Source organism: Rattus norvegicus, chromosome 8, assembly GCF_021556685.1.
Source record: "Rattus norvegicus strain SHRSP/BbbUtx chromosome 8, alternate assembly SHRSP_T2T, whole genome shotgun sequence".
NCBI lineage: Eukaryota > Metazoa > Chordata > Mammalia > Rodentia > Muridae > Rattus > Rattus norvegicus.
In genome coordinates, this window is record NC_141541.1 from 47,154,585 (window position 1) to 47,173,504 (window position 18,920).

The window sequence follows — 18,920 nt, forward strand, 5'->3', positions numbered from 1 at the left end:
AACAACGAGTTTATGAAATTCGTAGGCAAATGGTTGGAACTGGAAAATATCATGCTGAGTGAGCTAACCCAATCACAGAAAGACATACATGGTATGCACTCATTGATAAGTGGCTATTAGCCCAAATGCTTGAATTACCCTAGATCCCTAGAACAAACGAAACCTAAGACGGATGATCAAAATATGAATGCTTCACTCCTTCTTTAAATGAGGGAAAAGATTACCCTTGGCAGGGAAGGGAGAGGCAAAGATTAAAACAGAGACTGAAGGAACACCCATTCAGAGCCTGCCCCACATGTGGCCCATACATATACAGCCACCCAATTAGACAAGATGGATGAAGCAAAGAAGTGCAGACTGACCGGAGCAGGATGTAGATCGCTCCTGAGAGACACAGCCAGAATACAGCAAATACAGAGGCGAATGCCAGCAGCAAACCACTGAACTGAGAATATGACCCCTGCTGAGGGAATCAGAGAAAGAACTGGAAGAGCTTGAAGGGGCTCGAGACCCCAAAAGTACAACAATGTCAAGCAACCAGAGCTTCCAGGGACTAAGCCACTACCTAAAGACTATACATGGACTGACCCTGGACTCTGACCCCATATGTAGCAAAGAATATCCTAGTAAGAGCACCAGTGGAAGGGGAAGCCCTGGGTCCTGCTAGGACTGAACCCCCAGTGAACTAGACTATGGGGGGAGGGCAGTAATGGGGGGAGGGTTGGGAGGGGAACACCCATAAGGAAGGGGAGGGGGGAGGGGGATGTTTGCCCGGATACCGGGAAAGGGAATAACACTCGAAATGTATATAAGAAATACTCAAGTTAATAAAAAAATAAATAAATTGATCAAATAGTATCAATGTTGACTGTATCAGTGACAAATTCATACATGTTGTTATACAATTAAAACTCTAAATAAGTAACAATGATACTACTTTTACTAAGTAAAAGTTTTCATAACAGTCTATTACTTTGAAAAGAGTATTTCCTCTATGTCCATGCTGTTTTTTAATTATAAAAAAACTTTAGATTTCTTTCTGGCATCAACATGAGGCCTTGGTCCTGTGAAGGCTTGTTTCCCCAGTGTAGGGGATGCCAGGGTGTTGAGGTGGAAGAAGGGGGTGGAAGGGGGAGCATCCTCATAGAAGCAGGGGGAGGGAGTACGGGACAGGGGGAACTGAGAAAAGGAATAACATTTGTAATGTAAATCTATAAATATCTAATAAAAAATAGATTTTTCTAGATAGCGTGGCACTTCAGTCTTTGCCAGAAATTCCCAAGCAAAAGCTGTGTAGTTTGATTAATAACTTTGATTTTTATCACATTGATTTTTCAATATGACACATGATGATAAAAAACATAAAACTTGCAAATAAGTAATTTTAACTTAGAAAAAAGTGTAGACAATTAATTTAAAATGTCCTTTCTATCAGTAAGATTATTTTGTACTGACATTGTGTTTTCTTCTTTTTCTTTTTAAAGAAAGGTGAGAAGGTCAAGAAAAAATTTCACAGGTTTCACAACTAGACAGAAAGCTCCAGGTAACTAATGACTGACTTACTAATGATACATGAAGATTCAGCCTTCTCCAGGGATGAGCCACTTGCTAATTAACCTTTTGTGTATGATAATCAAGACATAATTTTTTTTGGTTCTTTTTTTCGGAGCTGGGGACCGAACCCAGGGCCTTGCGCTTCCTAGGCAAGCGCTCTACCACTGAGCTAAATCCCCAACCCCAACACATAATTTTTTAACCACTCAATATTTACTTATACAACACAATAAAATTACAATGTAGCTAAATTAGCCTGAGGGTAATAAATAATTTATTGCAAAGGATGTTCAATATTAAGGGGATTGTAGAGAACTGTATATCACCATGACAGGTACTCTGAAAACATCTTAAAGTGTAAAGTTCCTATCCCCTAGTTCTGTCTCTAAAATAATTCTATAACTAACAAATTGTCATGTAAAACTAATAAAATATATAGGAATATATAAATAAATGCACATAGGTATGTAATAACAATTAATGAAAAATGATTATGAATTTGAAGGAGAATATGGAAGGATAGGTAGAAAAGAGGAAAGGTAAAGAGAAATGCAATTAAAATACAATTCAAAAGAATACAAATAAAAATAAGGGTATTCATATGGATTTTCAGAAATAGTAATGACTGGTAATTAAAATTTAAAGAGTCTTTTTAGAAGAATAATCTGAAATTATATCAAAACAGATTTAAAAGAATAGGCACACAATTTTCTATATATAGTCAAAATACAATAATAAATGTAAATTGTCTTCCCTTCAGGATGTTATGCAAGCATTGCATACAGTTAGACAGGTGTTTGGGAAGATCCTGCTGAAATACAGCTATTAAGATACTGGTCCTTAATTGTGATGGTAGAGCCACCAAAAACCTTATTGGGGGAATTATAAAAGCACCATATATATGCAGGTAAGAACAATTATTGAAAAAAAGGTCATAGACTTGGAAAGAATCAAGGAGAATTACTAGAGGATTTTGAGGAGGAAATAGAAAAATAGAGCAATCACATTGTAGTAGAAAATTAAATCATTTTATTATATTACTTTCTTTATTTACATTGCAAATGTTGCCACCCTTCTCCATCTTCTTTCCCAAAATTGATCAGCCGACTCCACTCCCCCTTTGCATCTAAGAGGGCATCTTTTCCCACTGAGGTCAGACATGGCAGTCCTTAGCTACTTATGTGCTGGGGACAAAAGCAGACCATGTACACTCTTTTTGTTGGCAGTGTAGACTCCGGGAGTTATGAGGGGAATGAGTTAGTTAATACTGTTTTTCTTCATATTGCCCTCCCTTTCAGCTCCTTCAATCCTTGTCCTAACTCTTCCATAGGGGTCCTGACCTCAGTCCAATGATCTTTTGTAAGTATCTGTATCTTTTTTAGTCAACTGCTGTAAGAACCTCTCAGAGGATAGCCACACTAAGCTTCTGTCTGCAAGCACAATATGTCATGAGTAATAGTTTCAGTGATTAGTGCTGTCCATGGGATGGGCAGTTTTCTGAGTGCACTTTGCTTAGATAGGAATGATTCTGGGTCAAAAATTTTGAAGTTAGGTGGGTGTCCCCATCGCTTCCCTGGGGACACTATCTATGTACTGGAGTTGTTCCACAATTTCTAATTGGACTAGTAGTTTCCTGCAGCCTAACTTCTTGAGTCTTTGTATATTTTGGATATTAGCTCTCTTATGAGAAGAAAAACCAGGCCAGGAACTTTGGTAAGGTAGAGCAGGTTCAGACCCAGAGACTCTGTGTGTACACACCTGAGGCTTAGACCACTTTCAGCTTCCTGCTAGATTCCTGACTTGGAACAGGTGCCATGCTCCTCACATAAAAGAAATGTGTCCTATGGTCACATAGGCTCAAATCAGAATTCTCCATGCTAATGAGAGGCCTAGAGGCCTGGAGGCTTTAGTCGAAAAGTTTCCCTTCCTGAAAAAGGTATTTTATCTCAGTTGTACCATTAGAAATGGATATGCTACCTTACACATCCATTTTCCACAAAGAACAAACCAATAAACTGTTGAGAACAAAGGACTGCCACTTTCATCAAAGATCTGCCTAGAGTCATGGAAAAGGCATTCGATTACAGAGGTGCAGCTTAATTCTCCCATAGAAGGCCTCACTGCTCTCCCAGCACAACCAACACCAAACAAGGTTCTGCAAAGCTAAGGAAAATCACAATGTGGGACAAATAGGAGCTCTCCTTGGCCCCCCGGCACACATCTGTGTACTGGGATAGATGCTGTCTACTGCCCACAGGCCCCTGAGTCATTTCTCTGCTCTTTCTCAACTCCTAGAGGCTCCTAGGTGTCCAATGTCAGAGGACTCCTCAGCCCTGGCCTCCATCTCTAAGAAGCTATAACCTGAAAATAGTTTCTTAGCTATAGGTATAACTTCAAGCTCAAGTCTGATCTCCATTTTTATATTTCATATAGTTTGGGCTTCTACACCGCCTATGTATGCCTTCACAACTTACCTAGTTGTGGCCTATGTAAGATACAATAACAACTAGTATAGAGTGATATGCCCACTGGTGAAATTGGGGAATTAAAATTTAGGGAAGACCACCCATTTCTTTTTGAACTGAATGCCCACCTCACAAAATGAAACCTATATATCACACCAAAACCACATAAACAACCATTCTCTACATCAGTCATAGACACTAGGGTAGAAACTAGGTCTTATATTGAATTACTGAATGTTTTATTGAATTATTGTCCTCTATAATGGTATTTCACAAATTTTATATGTTATTTCTTGTCTTCTTTAAAATGCTCCTCCTAATTTGGAGTCATTATTGTGTGTCACTCACATTAGAATCAATATAATGAAGGTAAATATTTCCATAGTATCTCCTTGTGGTTATCATAATCACTGAAACCAGTGGGACATGTTTACTCTTCCAAATACTTTTTAATAGTTGTTATGTTTACAAGCAATCAGACAATGTAAGGATGTCAAAGGCATATAAATTGGAGGGAAATAAGTCAAAATATCACTATTTGCAGATGATATGATAGTATACTTAAGTGACCACAAAAGTTCCACCAAAGAACTACTAAACTTGAAAAAAAAAAACTTCAGCAAATTGTCTGGGTATAAAATTAACCAAAATAAATCAACAGCCTTCCTCTACTCAAAGGATAAAAAGGCTTAAAAAGAAATTAGGGAAATAACACCCTTCACAATGGTCCCAAATAATATGAACTATCTTAGTGTGAATTTAACCAAGCAAGTAAAAGATCTGTAAGACAAGACCTTCAAGACTCTGAAGAAAGAAATTGAAGAAGATCTCAGAATGTGAAAAGGTCTCCCATGCTCTTGGATTGGCAGGCTTAAAATAGTAAAAATGACCATTTTACCAAATGAAATCTACTGATTCAATGCAATCATCATCAAAATTCCTACTCAATTCCTTATAGAGATAGAAAGAGCAAATTGAAAATTCATTTGGAATTGCAAAAAGCCCAAGATAGCGAAAAATATACCCGACAATAAAAGAACTTCTGGAGAGTCACCTTCCCAGTCCTCAAGCAGTATTACAGAGCAATAGTCATAGAAAACTGTATGGTATTGGTACAAAGACAGGCAGATAAATCAGTGGGATAGAATTGAAGACCCAGAAATGAACCCACACACCTATAGTCACTTGATCTTTGACAAAGGAGGTAAAACCATTCAATGGAAAAAAGATAGCATTTTTACCAAATGGTGCTGGTTCAACTGTAGGTCAGCATGTAAAACAATGCAAATCGATCCATTCTTATCACCTCTACAAAGCTCAAGTCCAAGTGGATCAAGGACCTCCACATCAAACCAGATACATTCAAATTAATAGGGAAAAAAGTAGGGAAAAATCTAGAAAACTTGGGCACTGGGGAAATTTTCCTGAACAAAAGACCAATGGCTTATGCTCTAAGAAAAAGAATCCACAAATGAGTCGTAATAAAACTGCAAAGCTCCATAAAGCAAAGGACATTATCATTAGGACAAAAAGACAACCAACAGATTTGGAAAAGATCTTTACCAATCCCACATCTGACAGATGGCTAATATTCAAAATGCACAAAGAACTCAAGAAGTTAGAATCCAGAGAACCAAATAACCCTATTAAAATGGGGTACAGAGCTAAACAAAAAATTCTCAGCTGAGGAATATCAAATGCCCAAGAAGCATCTAAAGAAATGTTCAACATTCTTAGTCATTAGGGAAATGCAAATCAAAACAACACTGAGATTATACCTTACATCAGTCAGAATCGCTAAGATAAGAAACTCGGGTGACAGCAGATGGTGGAAAGTATGTGAAGAAAGAGGAACACTCCTCCATTGCTGGTGGTACTGGAAACTGGTACAACCACTCTGGAAATCAGTCTGGTGCTTCCTCAGAAAATTGTCATTGCACTACCTGAAGACCCCGCTATACCTCTATACCATATAAGCTATATGCACATAGGTATATACCCAAAAGATGTTCCAACATACAACAAAGACACATGCTCCACTATGTTCATAGCAGCCTTATTTATAATAGCCAGAAGCTGGAACGAACCCAAATGCCCTTCAACAGAGGAATGGATTAAAAAAAATGTGGTACATCTACATAATGGAGTGTTACTCAGCTATCAAAAACAATGACCATGAAATTCATAGGTAAATGAAATGAACTAGGAAATATCATCCTTAGTGAGGTAACCCAATCACAGAAAAACACACATGGTATGTACTCATTGATAAGTGGATATTAGCCCAAGAGCTCGATTTACCCAATATGCAATCCACAAACCACAGGAATCTCAAGAAGAAGGATGACCAAAATGCAGATGCTTCCACTCCTTCTTAAAAGGGGAAACAGAACTATCCATAGGAGGGGATATGGAGGCAAAGTTTAGAGCAGGGACTGAAGGAATGGCCATTCAGACCTGTCCTATATGTGGCCCATATTTATACAACCACCAAAACTAGGTAAGATTGATGAAGCTAAGAAGTGCATGCTGAAAGGGATCGGATATAGATCTCTTCTGAGAGACACAACCAGAGCATGTCAAATACATAGGTAAATGCTAGCAGCAAACCACTGAAATGAAAACAGGACCGCCTTTGGGGGAATTAGAGGAAGGATTAAAAGAGCTGAAGGATGCTGGACTTCATGGACTTTCTTTATACATGGACTGACCCAGGGCTCCAACTGCATATGTAGAAAAAAGATTAGCCTTGTTGGGGCACCAGTGGAAGGGTAAGCCCTTGGTCCTGTTAAGGTTGATCCCCAGTGCAGGGGAAGTTCCAGGAGGTTTGTAAAGGGGGATGGATGATGGGAAACACAGTTATGGGGGAGGGAAGGTGATAGGGGGCTTATGGATAGAAAACCAGGAAAGGGAATAAATTTTGAAATGTAAATAAAGAAATATATTCAATAAAAATAGTAACAATTTCATAAAAATATTGTGCTATTACCTATCATTATGATAAAATTTTACTTGTTTTCATTAAGTTTTAGGATTAAAATCATATCCACAAAAGTCTTTAGCCTTTTTAAGAGGATCATATATATTCAAATTAGTGAATACACACAAAAACTACTTAGTTTATATGGTGCTCCAAATTGAACACACTTCATCTACTACAAAGTTAAATGATCAGATCTTAATTCTACCATTCTGTCGATTTTATTTTTTGATTATCAATTTTACAATGTAATAAAGTATTAAAATTATACCTTCTCTTTAAAATGGAAATTTAGTATGAGACATGTTAACATATTAAAATACAACTATATAAACTAGTAAAATTTTTAACTGCATAATTAATATTTATTGTGTCACCAACAGAAATGTAACCCTTTTTACAAGAAATGAATATGATTACAGAACTCTATAACTGTCTAAATAGAAGGAACAATTTATAGAATTTACAGAAAATATTCATCTGTCTACAATATATCCCCCTGCTTCACATTTGGGTGAAGAGAAATATATATATATAATATTATATATAATATATAATATATTATATATATATATATAGAGAGAGAGAGAGACTGTTAAATATGGGCATGAGGATCCATGTCTTCCTCAGCATTTGTTTCAATTGTTGATACTGAAAAGCATATGAGATCTTAGGTACTTGAAATTTAAAGTTGAAATTTGTAATGATAAATTAGCATAGGTTCCTAACAAATAAGTAATAATAATGTATAGTAGGATAAAATAAATAGTATTAATCAAATCCATGTGTTTTTAAATACTTTGATTTAATAAATAATTTTCACATGATTTCTGCCTATATAAATTATTTTCTTTCAAGTATTTTTTCAATGCAATGCTAACATCCTTTTTCCTCAGGCTGTAGATCAAGGGGTTCAGCACGGGTACAACAGTAGTATAAAACACAGATGACACTTTCCATTGGTTCATTGAATTCACTGATGATGGCTGTAAGTACATGAATGCAGCAGAACCATAGACGATACCAAGAACAGAGATGTGGGAAGTGGAAGTACTGAAGCCTTTGGACCTGCCTTCTCAGGGGTCAATGTGAAGGATGCTGGTAATAATGAAAATATAGGAAGTAATAATGGTCAGCACAGTGACAAAGATACCAAAAAATAGAATAACTATTTTACTAGGTATTAGAGGATGCAGGTTGCAAGAGAGGAGATTACAAAAATAGTGGTTGATCACATCTGATTTGCAGAACTGAAACCTAAACATGAATCCCATGATTACTGATGCACAGGACACAGCCAAAACATATACCACTGAAATCAAAGAAAAATAAATTGTAGAAGACATTGTTATATTGTAAAGCAAGGGGCTACTAATGGAAACATTTCAATCATATGCCATTACAGATAATGTGTAGTATTCCGCACTGCCAAAAACGATGACAAAGTATAGCTGAGCCATGCATCCTGGGTAGGAGATGATGTTCTTCTCTGTCACAAAAAGCTCGCCAGAATTTTAGGGGTAACAACTCTGGACAGACAGAAGTAAGTGAAGGCCCGACTCCTGAGTCAAAAATACATGGGTGTGTGCAGATGGGAACTGAGCCCAATCAGTATGATCATGCCCAGGTTCCCTGCCACAGATATCAGAATGATTCCTATGAAGAGGAGGGACGGCTAGAGATCTAGATTCTCAGAGACCCCAGACAAAGAGAATTCAGCCACTGTGTAATGGTTTCCTGTTGCCATCCTATCCATTCTTATCCGGAAAGAGTAAAATAAGAGTAAAATAAGAGTAAAATAATATATATATATATATGAATTATTTCTACTTCAGTAATCCTTTTTCATGTATATAATTACCTTAACTGGATCACCTTAAATAAATTTTATCTTATATTATTCTTTTTACAGATATACTTAGAAGTCAAGATTTTACTTCATATAAAATACTATCACAGAATTCAAGTTTTAAAATTTTTCTTCATTGCATAGTCTCAAAACTAAAACTGAGAGTGTGTGTTAGTGTGTGAGATTGCCTGACTCTGTTGAAGAATTAATCTTTCACAAAAAACAGTGAATGATTATCCAAAAAATACTTTTTCTAGGGGATGTTCAGAGCTCCTATTTTTAGACATTCCCATTTTTCTAACTCCTAACATAGGTAAGGTCTTTATATACCAAAATTTGAAAATTGATTTACATTTCGAGCAGCATTATATCAAATAGTGTAAACATATTGTTACTAAGATTGAGTACTATACGCATGTGACAGAGGGAAAGCGTATATCCATGAATCTATGGAAGGGACATATTACCTATCATCAGAAAACAGAAAAAACAGGATACAGAGCTGCATGAAAAGGGAAGAAGCTGGAAATGGAAGAGTTGGGAGAAAGAGAGTGAGTATGATCAAAGCATGTGTAAGAACGAAAGAGTTAAGTAAAGAGTTTTAAAGCTTAAAGGGATGAAAATGAGGAGACAAAGCCAGAATGATTAAATAAATCTGCCACAGGACTTAATATGAAATGCCCTAAATATCTGTATTAGTGACACCATAAAGACAACAATGCTAAACTAAAATGAGAATTAATGAAAAATACAGCTTATAGGCAGGAGTCTGACAAGGTCAGTGTGTGAAGTGTAAATATGTATACGATCATGTGCTCATTATGGTTCAACATCAATGCAATCAAAGTGAGATGCTTTCATACAAGTATATAACAGTGGCTTTAGAAAAGTTGGAGCCTTGTCACGTGTAGATGAGGCGTGTGTAGACACATCACAGAGCATGCATCTGTGGAGTGAGCTGTAAAACCTTGAAAATTTGTAAAAGTAACTTGACAACATAAGGTAGTCTTACCTGTGCTGTCAGGTGTGTCAGCACTCCTGGAGACCAGCTTTCTTCTAGTGAGATCTGGGTACAGAAACCTGTGGCATAGCTTCAGTTCCGGGAGCAGGCAGAAATCATGCTAATTTTTCATAGAAAGGAATTACAAGACACAGGCAGGCATTCACAGAATAGTTTTACCAGCACAGTTACTTACAGAGAATAGCTTACATAATGTATGATTTTTATTTGAAAATTTCAGGAAAGCCTTGCATGTCATGTAAATTATAGCGAAAGAACTGAAAGTTAGCAAATTACAGTTTAATGGACATATAGTAGCTATATTCATGTGTTTTTCATATTCTGTTTTTAATATATGTTGTGCTTTCATTTTACAATTTATTTTTCATATATTTTATTAATATATATTAATTTATATACTTATATGAATATATATTTATAGATTATATATTTATTTCATTAGATTTAAGTGTGTCTTTTCCATCTATGCCCAACGGAGTGATAGTGGAATCCTCTAAACTCAGATCCATGGATATCATGAATAACAAATAATATTCAGAGACACTGAGGTCCATCTTTATGCTGTGCTCAATTTGACAAATCATGTAATATTAGAGTCCCTAGAGTCTGGTAGAACAAACACTCTGTAGCTCTGTAGCCACATCATTTATTCCTCTTCCCTTCAGCTGAAGTCCTACACAAATACAATATGGAATTTGAAAAGGATTGTCAATAACAATAATAGACTAATTGGAGAATAACCCAATTTTTCAGCCCCTGAAAAAATAAAGGAATGGATGGATAAATAAAGAAATAAATCAATTCATCAAAAGAGCTCTGCTAGCTAGTCAATTTATTATGCACCATAATGTGTTTTTCATTTTGCCAACTTTTATATTTATACACACACACTCACACACACACACACACACACACACACACACACACATATGATAGAGCATGTGCCACAATTATTCTGTTTTCAACATAGCTGGAATTATACACATGGTATAGAAAATAATCAGTAGATCGAGAAGATTGTTTTATAGTATTAAATTCACTATCTCTTAAAAGTACTACATTGGCGTATGGGGAGACTATTTGTCCTAAATTCTACAATGGATGTGCTAGCAAACTGCCTCATGGATTTTAAATATGAATGTTAATGTAATTTTCAGGGAATTGATTAGGGTTCAAATAAATTTGGGTTTCGGATTAGGTTTGGGTTTAAATTTAGGGATAGGGATAAGGCTATGGTTAGGGTTAATATTAGGCTTAGGGTAAAGGTAAGCATAGGGGTTATGATTAGGGATAGGGTTAAGGTAAATGTAAGGATTAGGAAAAGTTTTAGGTTTAGAGTAAGGTTTAAGGTAAGGGTTAGGTTAACAGTTCGGGTTAGGGATAGGGTTAGGGTTGCAGATAGGGTAACTAAGGGTAAGGGTAAGGATTGGGTTAGAGTAAGGGTAAGGACATGAGGTAGGGTTATGATTAGAGTTAAAGTTAGGGGTAGAGATAGGATTAGGTTTAGGACAAGGGGTAGGGATACCAAATAAGCAGCTGGAAGATTCAGATGCAGATTTTTACACCCACCAATGAATAGAACCTGCTGACCCTTGTGGTTTAATTAGGGGAAAGCCTGCAAAAGCTGAGAAGGGTGATCCTGTAAAAGGACCAGTTGTCTCAACCAACCTGCACACCCGAGATCTCTCAGACATTGGTCCACCAAACATGCAACATATACCAGCCAAAATGAGGCCCCCAACAAATAAAAAGCAGAGTGCTTCAGAGTCTGGACCCAGTCAGAAAAGATGCACCTAAACCTCAAGGGACTTGAGGCTCCAGAGATTATGGAGGTCGTATGGGATGGGAGGTCAGGGGTAGAAACATCCTCCTGGAGAAGGGAGTCATAGGGAGGAGATATTGGATATGGAACAATCAGAGGGTGGACTAGGAGCTGGATAAAATCTGGACTGTTAAAAAGAAGAAATAAACAACTTTTTTAAAATGTATCATTTTGTTGTAATTAAGAAGGTTTATATTTTCAAACTGGTGTTTATCAAACATGAAGAAAAATATACAAACCATGATGGGACATCATCCATGGGCATAACAATTCATGTCATTCATACTCTTTGTATAAACTTTTGACACTGATAGACATATAACATATTATGTGCTCAAAAATTAAGTTGTTAGAAATAGTAAAAATTATCAAAGGAACCAGCTCCCCGGAAGTGTCTATATATTGAGACAACCAGAGGATCTACTGCACTCAGCATTTGGAAGGAAACCCCCACAAAGGTTCACAGCTGCCGCTGTGGGTCCAGTGAACTCTGGGAATTACGATCACCCACAAAACTGCACCTCATGAATACCAATCCATTTCTGCCTGGTCATTTCTGCTGGGACAGACTGCTCTCTTGTCTGCTCCCCAAAAGAGGCTATATCCTCAGACATGCCAGAGGATCCACTGAACTCAGAACATTAGGCATAGTATCCTGAAGCATACCAAAAGAACCACTGTACAAAGAATATTTGATACCACATCCAGAGGCACCCCAGGAGATCTGCTACACCCAGGGCATCTGACACCACAACTGGAGACATCCCAGGAGATCCACTGCACCAAGGACACCACATCCCAGCAGTTTGAAGGCCACCCAGGGGTTCCTCTGTACATATGGCAACTAGGCAATTAACACCACATTCTGAAGACTTCCCAGGGGCTCAGTGAAAAGCAGGGAAACAGCCCCAAAGTCTGAATGCCTCCCTAAAGTAGTGTAGCACACAAGGAAACAGACAAACAACAATAAATTGACCCCCAACTCCACCCATGAAGAATAACCTCACATAGGACAACAGTGTCACTACTCCTCCTCTGAAAACCCAACAGTCTGAAGGCATCCCAGCACATCTACTACTGCCAGGGCAACAAATCAGCAGCTTCTATGCCCCTTTGAATACCTTCCAGGTGGAAGGCCATACAGGAGGTCTGCTGCAGCCAGAGCCACAAGCCTACCATGATACCTGTTGCAACCCAGGGACAAAAGAGACAGACTTCAGACAGATTCACTCAGACCTGCAAACACTAGGGATAAGCAGATGGTGAGAGGCAAGCTCAAGACCATAAGCAACAGAAGCTGATGTAAGTGGGCATCATCAGAATCCAGTTCTCCTACGACAGTAAGTACCGAATACACCAACACACCTGAAAATCAGGAAGCTGACCTAAAATCCTATCTCATGAAGATACTAGAGACCTTTAAGGAGTATGTAAAAAACTCACTGAAAGAAATACAGGAAAACAGGTAGAAGCCCTTAATGAAATACAGGAAAACTCAATCAAATAGGGGAAGGAAGTGCATAATGCTATCCAAGACCTAAAATGGAAGTAGAAACAATAAAGCAAACACAAATGGAGGAAAACCAGGAAGTAGAAAACCTAGGAAAGAGGTAAAGGATTACAGATGTAAGGATCACCAACAGAATGCAAAAAATAGAAGAGAGAATCTCATGTGCAAAAGATACGTAGAAGAACTTGACACAACAGTCAAAGAAAATTCAAAACAAAACAAAACTAAACAAAACAGAACAAAAAAACCAAAACTCCTACCACCAAACATCGAGGACATTCAGGACACAATGAAAAGACCAAATTTAAGAATAACTGGAATAAGGAAAATAACTGGATTCCCAGTTCAAAAGATCTGAAAATGTCTTCAACAAAATCATAGAAAAAAACCTAAAGAAAGAGAATGTCATAGAGGTACAAGAAGACTATATAACACCAAACAAATGGGACTAGAAAAGAAAATACTCTTGTCAAAAAAGTAGACAAAACTCTAAATGCACAGAATAAAGAAAGTACATTAAAAGCAGCAAGGGAAAGTGGCCAGGTAGCATACAAAGGCAGACCTATCAAAACTACACCAGACTTCTCAACAGACTATGAAAGCCATAAGAGCCTAGTCAGATGTCATGCAGAATGTATGGGACACATTGAAAGCAGTGCTAAGAGGACAATTCATAGCACTAAATTTAGCTGAAGAGAAACTAGAGAGATCTTACACTAGAAACTTAGCATCACACCTAAGAGCTCTAGAACAAAAAAAAAATCAAACTTACATAAGAGGAGTAGAAGGCAGGAAATAGTCAAACTCAGAGCTGAAATCAACCAAATAGAAACAAAGAGAATAAATCGAAGAATCAGCAAAAACAACAGCGGTTCTTTGAGAGTGTCAGCAAGATAGATAAACCCCTAGGAAAGCTAACTAAGGGGCCTAGAGGCAGTATGCAAATTAACAATGTCAGAAATGAAAAGGGAAACATAACAACAGAAATTAAGGAAATTCAAAAACATCATCAATCCTACTACAAAAGCCTATACTTAACAAAACTGAAAAATCTAGATGAAATGAATGGGTTTTAGACAGAAACCACATACCAAAGTTAAATAAAGAACAGGTTACCTTCCTAAACAGGCCCATATCTCATAAGGAAACAGAAGAAGCCATTAAAAACCTCCGAACACAAAAAATCCCATGGCCAGATGGAGTTAGTTCAGAATTCTACCAGACCTTCAAAGAATACCTAATACCAATATTCCATGAAGTAGAACGGAAAGAGTACTACCTAATTCATTCTATGAAGCCATAATTACATTGATAACTAAGCCACACAAGTACCCTACCAAAAATGAGAATTTCACACCAATCTTGCTTACGAATATCAATGCAAAAATGTTCAATAAAATTCTTGCAATTAAAATCCAACAATACATCAAAACCATCCTTCAGCATGATTAATTAGACTTCATCCCAGGGATGCCAGGTTGGATTAATACTTGAAAATCTATTAACAAAATCCACCATATAAACAAATGAAAATAAAGATCAAATAATCATCTACTTAATTGCAGATAAAGAATTTGACAAAATACAATACCTCTCCATGTTATAAGTATTGGATATATCAGGAATTCAAGACCCATACCTGAATATAATAAAAGCAATTTACCACAAACCAAGAGCCAATATTAAATAAAATGGAGATATATTTGATGTAATCCCACTAAAATCAGACAGAAGACAAGGATGCCCGCTCTCATCATATCTATTCAATATAGTACTTGAAGTGCTAGCTAGAGTAATAACACAACAAAAATACATCAAGTGGATTCAAATTAGCAAAGAATTGAAAATATCACTGTTTAGAGAAGATATGATAGTCTACATAAATGACCCCTAAAAATTTACCTGAGAACTTGTCCAGATAGGAAACATCTTCATCAAAATGGGCAGATATAAAATTAACTCAAATAAATCAGTAATCTTCCTTTATACAAATGATAAACAGGCTCAAAAAGAAATTAAGTAAATAACTTCCTTTACAATAGCCACAGATAATATAAAATACTGTGGGGTAAGTCTAACCAAATACTAAAAGATCTGTATGACAATAACTTCAAGTCACTCAAGAAAGAAATCAAAGAAGATCTCAGAAAATGGAGCGATCTCCCATGTTCATGGATTGACAGAATTAACGTCGTAAAAATGGCCATCCTACCAAACCAATCTACAGATTCAATGCAAACCCCATCAAAATGCCAACACTATTCTTCAAAGACATGGAAAGGACAATTCTCAAATTCATCTGGGAAGGCAAAAAAAATAGCAAAAACAATTCTTAACAATAAAAGAACAGCTGGGGAAAACACCACCCCTGACCTCAAGCTGTACTATAGGTCAATAGTGATAAAAACTGCATGATAGTGATACATAGACAGACAAGTTGATAAAGGGAATAGAAGTGAAGACCAAGAAATAAAACCACACAGCTATGCACATTTGATCGGTGACAAAGAAGCCAAAAACATCCGATGGATGAAGGAAAGTATCTTCAATAAATGGTGCTGGTCTAACTGGTTGTCTGTATGTAGAAAAATGAAAATAGATCCATATTTGTCACCATGCACAAAGCTCAAGAGAAGTGGATCAAGGACTTCAACATAAAACCAGATACATTAAATCTAATAGAGTGAAAGTAGGAAAGAGCCTCAAACTCATTTTCATAGGGAGGAAATTTCCTAAACAGAAGGAGCTGAAGGGGCTTGCAACCCAATAAGAACAACAATACCAACCAACCAGGGCTCCCAGGAACTAAACTACTATACAAAGACTACACATGAACCCACAACACCAGCTGCATATTAGCAAAGCAAGACCATTTTGGGCACCAATGGGAGGTAGAAGAATATTGGGGGGGGTGGTTGGGGAGGGGAAACACCCTTATCGAAGAAGGGGTGAGGGATAGGATAGGGGGTTTATGGCTGGAAAACTGGGAAAGGAAATAACATTTGAAATGTAAATTAAATATATCCAATAATAATAATAAAAAGAAGTCCAAAGGCTCATGGCCTAAGATCAAAAATTGATAAATGGCACCTCGTGAAACTAGAAAGTTTCTGTAAGGCAAAGGATATAGTCAATACACAAATCAGCATCCTACATATTGGGAAACAATTTTCACTAACCCTACATCTGATAGTGGGCTAATATCCAAAAATGTATACAGAACACAAGAAGCTAACCACCAAAAAACCAAATAACAATTAAAAAATATGTATAGAACTAAAACATATAGAGAATTCACAATAAAGGAACTTAGAATGGCTGAAAAGCACCTAAAAATGTTGAAAGACCTTAGTGGTAAGAGAAGTGAATATCAAAACAAACCTGAGATTACACCTTACAAGTGAGAATGGCTAAGATCCAAACCTCAGGTGACAATGTGGAAAGGATGTGGAGAAAGAGGAACAGTTCTGCATTGCTGGTATGATTGCAAATTGATACAACCACTCTGGAAATCATTTTGGAGGAAAAGGGAATGCAGATGGGGGGGAGACTCAAACATGATCTAGTATTGGGTGGGGTAAAAGGACTGAAGCTCTCAGGGCCAGCAGAAATAATGGAAACAGGCTACCTCACGAGCAAAGAGATTGAGAGGATGCCCTAGAATGTACCACAGACTTGGGAAGTGAGAGATCCTCAGGACTCAAAGGGGCTGACCATAGATAAAATGCCCTACAGTGTGGAGAGGGAACTTATTGAACCCACCTCCAGTAGAAAGTTGCAGCATCGAGTGAGGGATGAGATTGTTATCCCTTCAAAGCTCAGACCTTCTTGTCTGAAAGAACTTCAGGAATGAAATTGGAGAAGAGCCTGAGGAAAGAAGATGTAGTGAAGTCCAAAGTGGGATCCACCTCAAGGGTTGGCTCCAACACCTGACATCATTGAAGCCATGGGGCATTCACATAAAGGGACCTATCATGGTTACCCTCCAAAAGACTCAACAAACAGTTGAAAGATTCGGATGCAGATATGCACACCAACCAGTGAAAAGAAGCTGCTGACCCCTCTGGCTGAATTAGGAGAAAAGATGGAGGAAGCTGAGGACTAGCAGTCTCAATTTCCCTGAACCCCCAAGATCTCTGACACTGGATCACCACCAGACCCCATACACCAGCTGAGATGAGGCCCCCGACACATACACAACAGATGACTGCTGGGTCTGCGTTCAGTCAGAGAAGATGCCCCTACATCTCAAGAGACTGCAGGCACCAGGAAATTTAGAGGTCTGCTGGCGTAGGTGAGGTGGGGACATCCTTCTGGCGATATAGGATGAAGGAGGTATGAGATGTAGAACAGTCAGAGGGTGGACCGGGAGTGGAATAAAATCTAAAGTGTAAAAATAAATGAATAAAAATTTAAAAAATAAATAAACAAGGAAAAAGAACTATGAAATAATGACAAGTGGAGTCAAATAAATATTTCTATGTATTTCTAATTACTTTGCTGTGACAAATAATCTCCACATGACTTCTGTTTACATGAATTTTTTTCTTTCAAATATTTTCTTCAACGCAATACTGACATCCTTATTCCTCAGGCTATAGATCAAGGGGTTCAGCATCGGTACAATAGTAGTATAAAACACAGATGACAATTTCACTTGGTTCATAGAATTCAATGAAGAGGGATGTAAGTACGTGAATGCACCAGAAACATAGAATATACCAACAGCAGAGATGTGAGAACTGCAAGTTCTAAAAGCTTTGAACTTCCCCTCGCTGGAGTGAATGTAGAGGATGGTGGCAATAATGAAGACATAAGAAGTAATGATGGTCATCACTGGGATAAAGAGGTTTAGTGTACCAAAAAATAGAATCAATGCTTGATTGATATAGGTACTAGAGGATGCAAGTTTCAAGAGGGGAAGAAGATCACAGAAATAGTGGTCAATCACATCAAATTGGCAGAACTGAATCCTACCCATAAAGCCAGTCTTTACAGATGCACAAAAAACAGCAAAAATATATACCCCTGAAATAAGAGAACAGTGCTTCTCATCGGTCATGGTTACATTGTAAAGCAATGGGTTACAGATGGCAACATAGCGGTCATAAGCCATTGCAGCTAACGTGTAGCACTCTGCAATACCAAAAGTTAGGAAGAAGTAGAGCTGAACCATGCAGGCAGGGTAGGAGATGAGTTTCTTCTTTGTCAAAAAGCTCACCAGCATTTTAGGTACAACAACTGTGGACTGACAGAAGTCAATGAAGGACAGACTGCTGAGAAAATAGTACATGGGTGTGTGCAGATGGGAACTGAGCCCAATCAGTGTGATCATGCCCAGGTTCCCTGCTACGGTGATCAGATAGATTCCTGTGAAGAAGAGGAAAAGGGGAAGCTGGAGTTCTGGCTTCTCTGAGAGCCCCGCCAAGAAGAACTCAGTCACTGTGCAGTGGTTTCCTGCTGCTATGTCCTCCATTCAGATCTAAAGAGAAAAATGATTTGTAAGCCAATTACAGGGCAAGACTTAATTTTTCTTTTACATGGACACAAAGTTCCCATGTAAATCATTTCTTATTTATTATACATTTGCTCTCTATATAATCACTTTAAGTGAATTAACTCAGATAAATACAATTGCTTTTTATTACATGTTTTAAACATATACTTAAAATCAAGAATGTATTCATATAAAATACTGTCATGTATTAAAGCTTTAAAA

At 37.4% G+C, this 18,920-nt stretch overlaps 1 protein-coding gene and 1 pseudogene across 1 annotated transcript; both read right to left on the minus strand.

Annotated features, from left to right (window-relative positions):
- Or8g39-ps1 (olfactory receptor family 8 subfamily G member 39, pseudogene 1) lies at positions 7,805-8,746 on the minus strand (annotated as a pseudogene).
- Positions 17,733-18,677, minus strand: Or8g18e (olfactory receptor family 8 subfamily G member 18E). The gene has a single exon (NM_001000798.1). The coding sequence runs from the start codon at positions 18,675-18,677 to the stop codon at positions 17,733-17,735; it is 945 nt and encodes a 314-aa protein (NP_001000798.1).
- Positions 18,678-18,920: the final 243 nt, after the last annotated feature.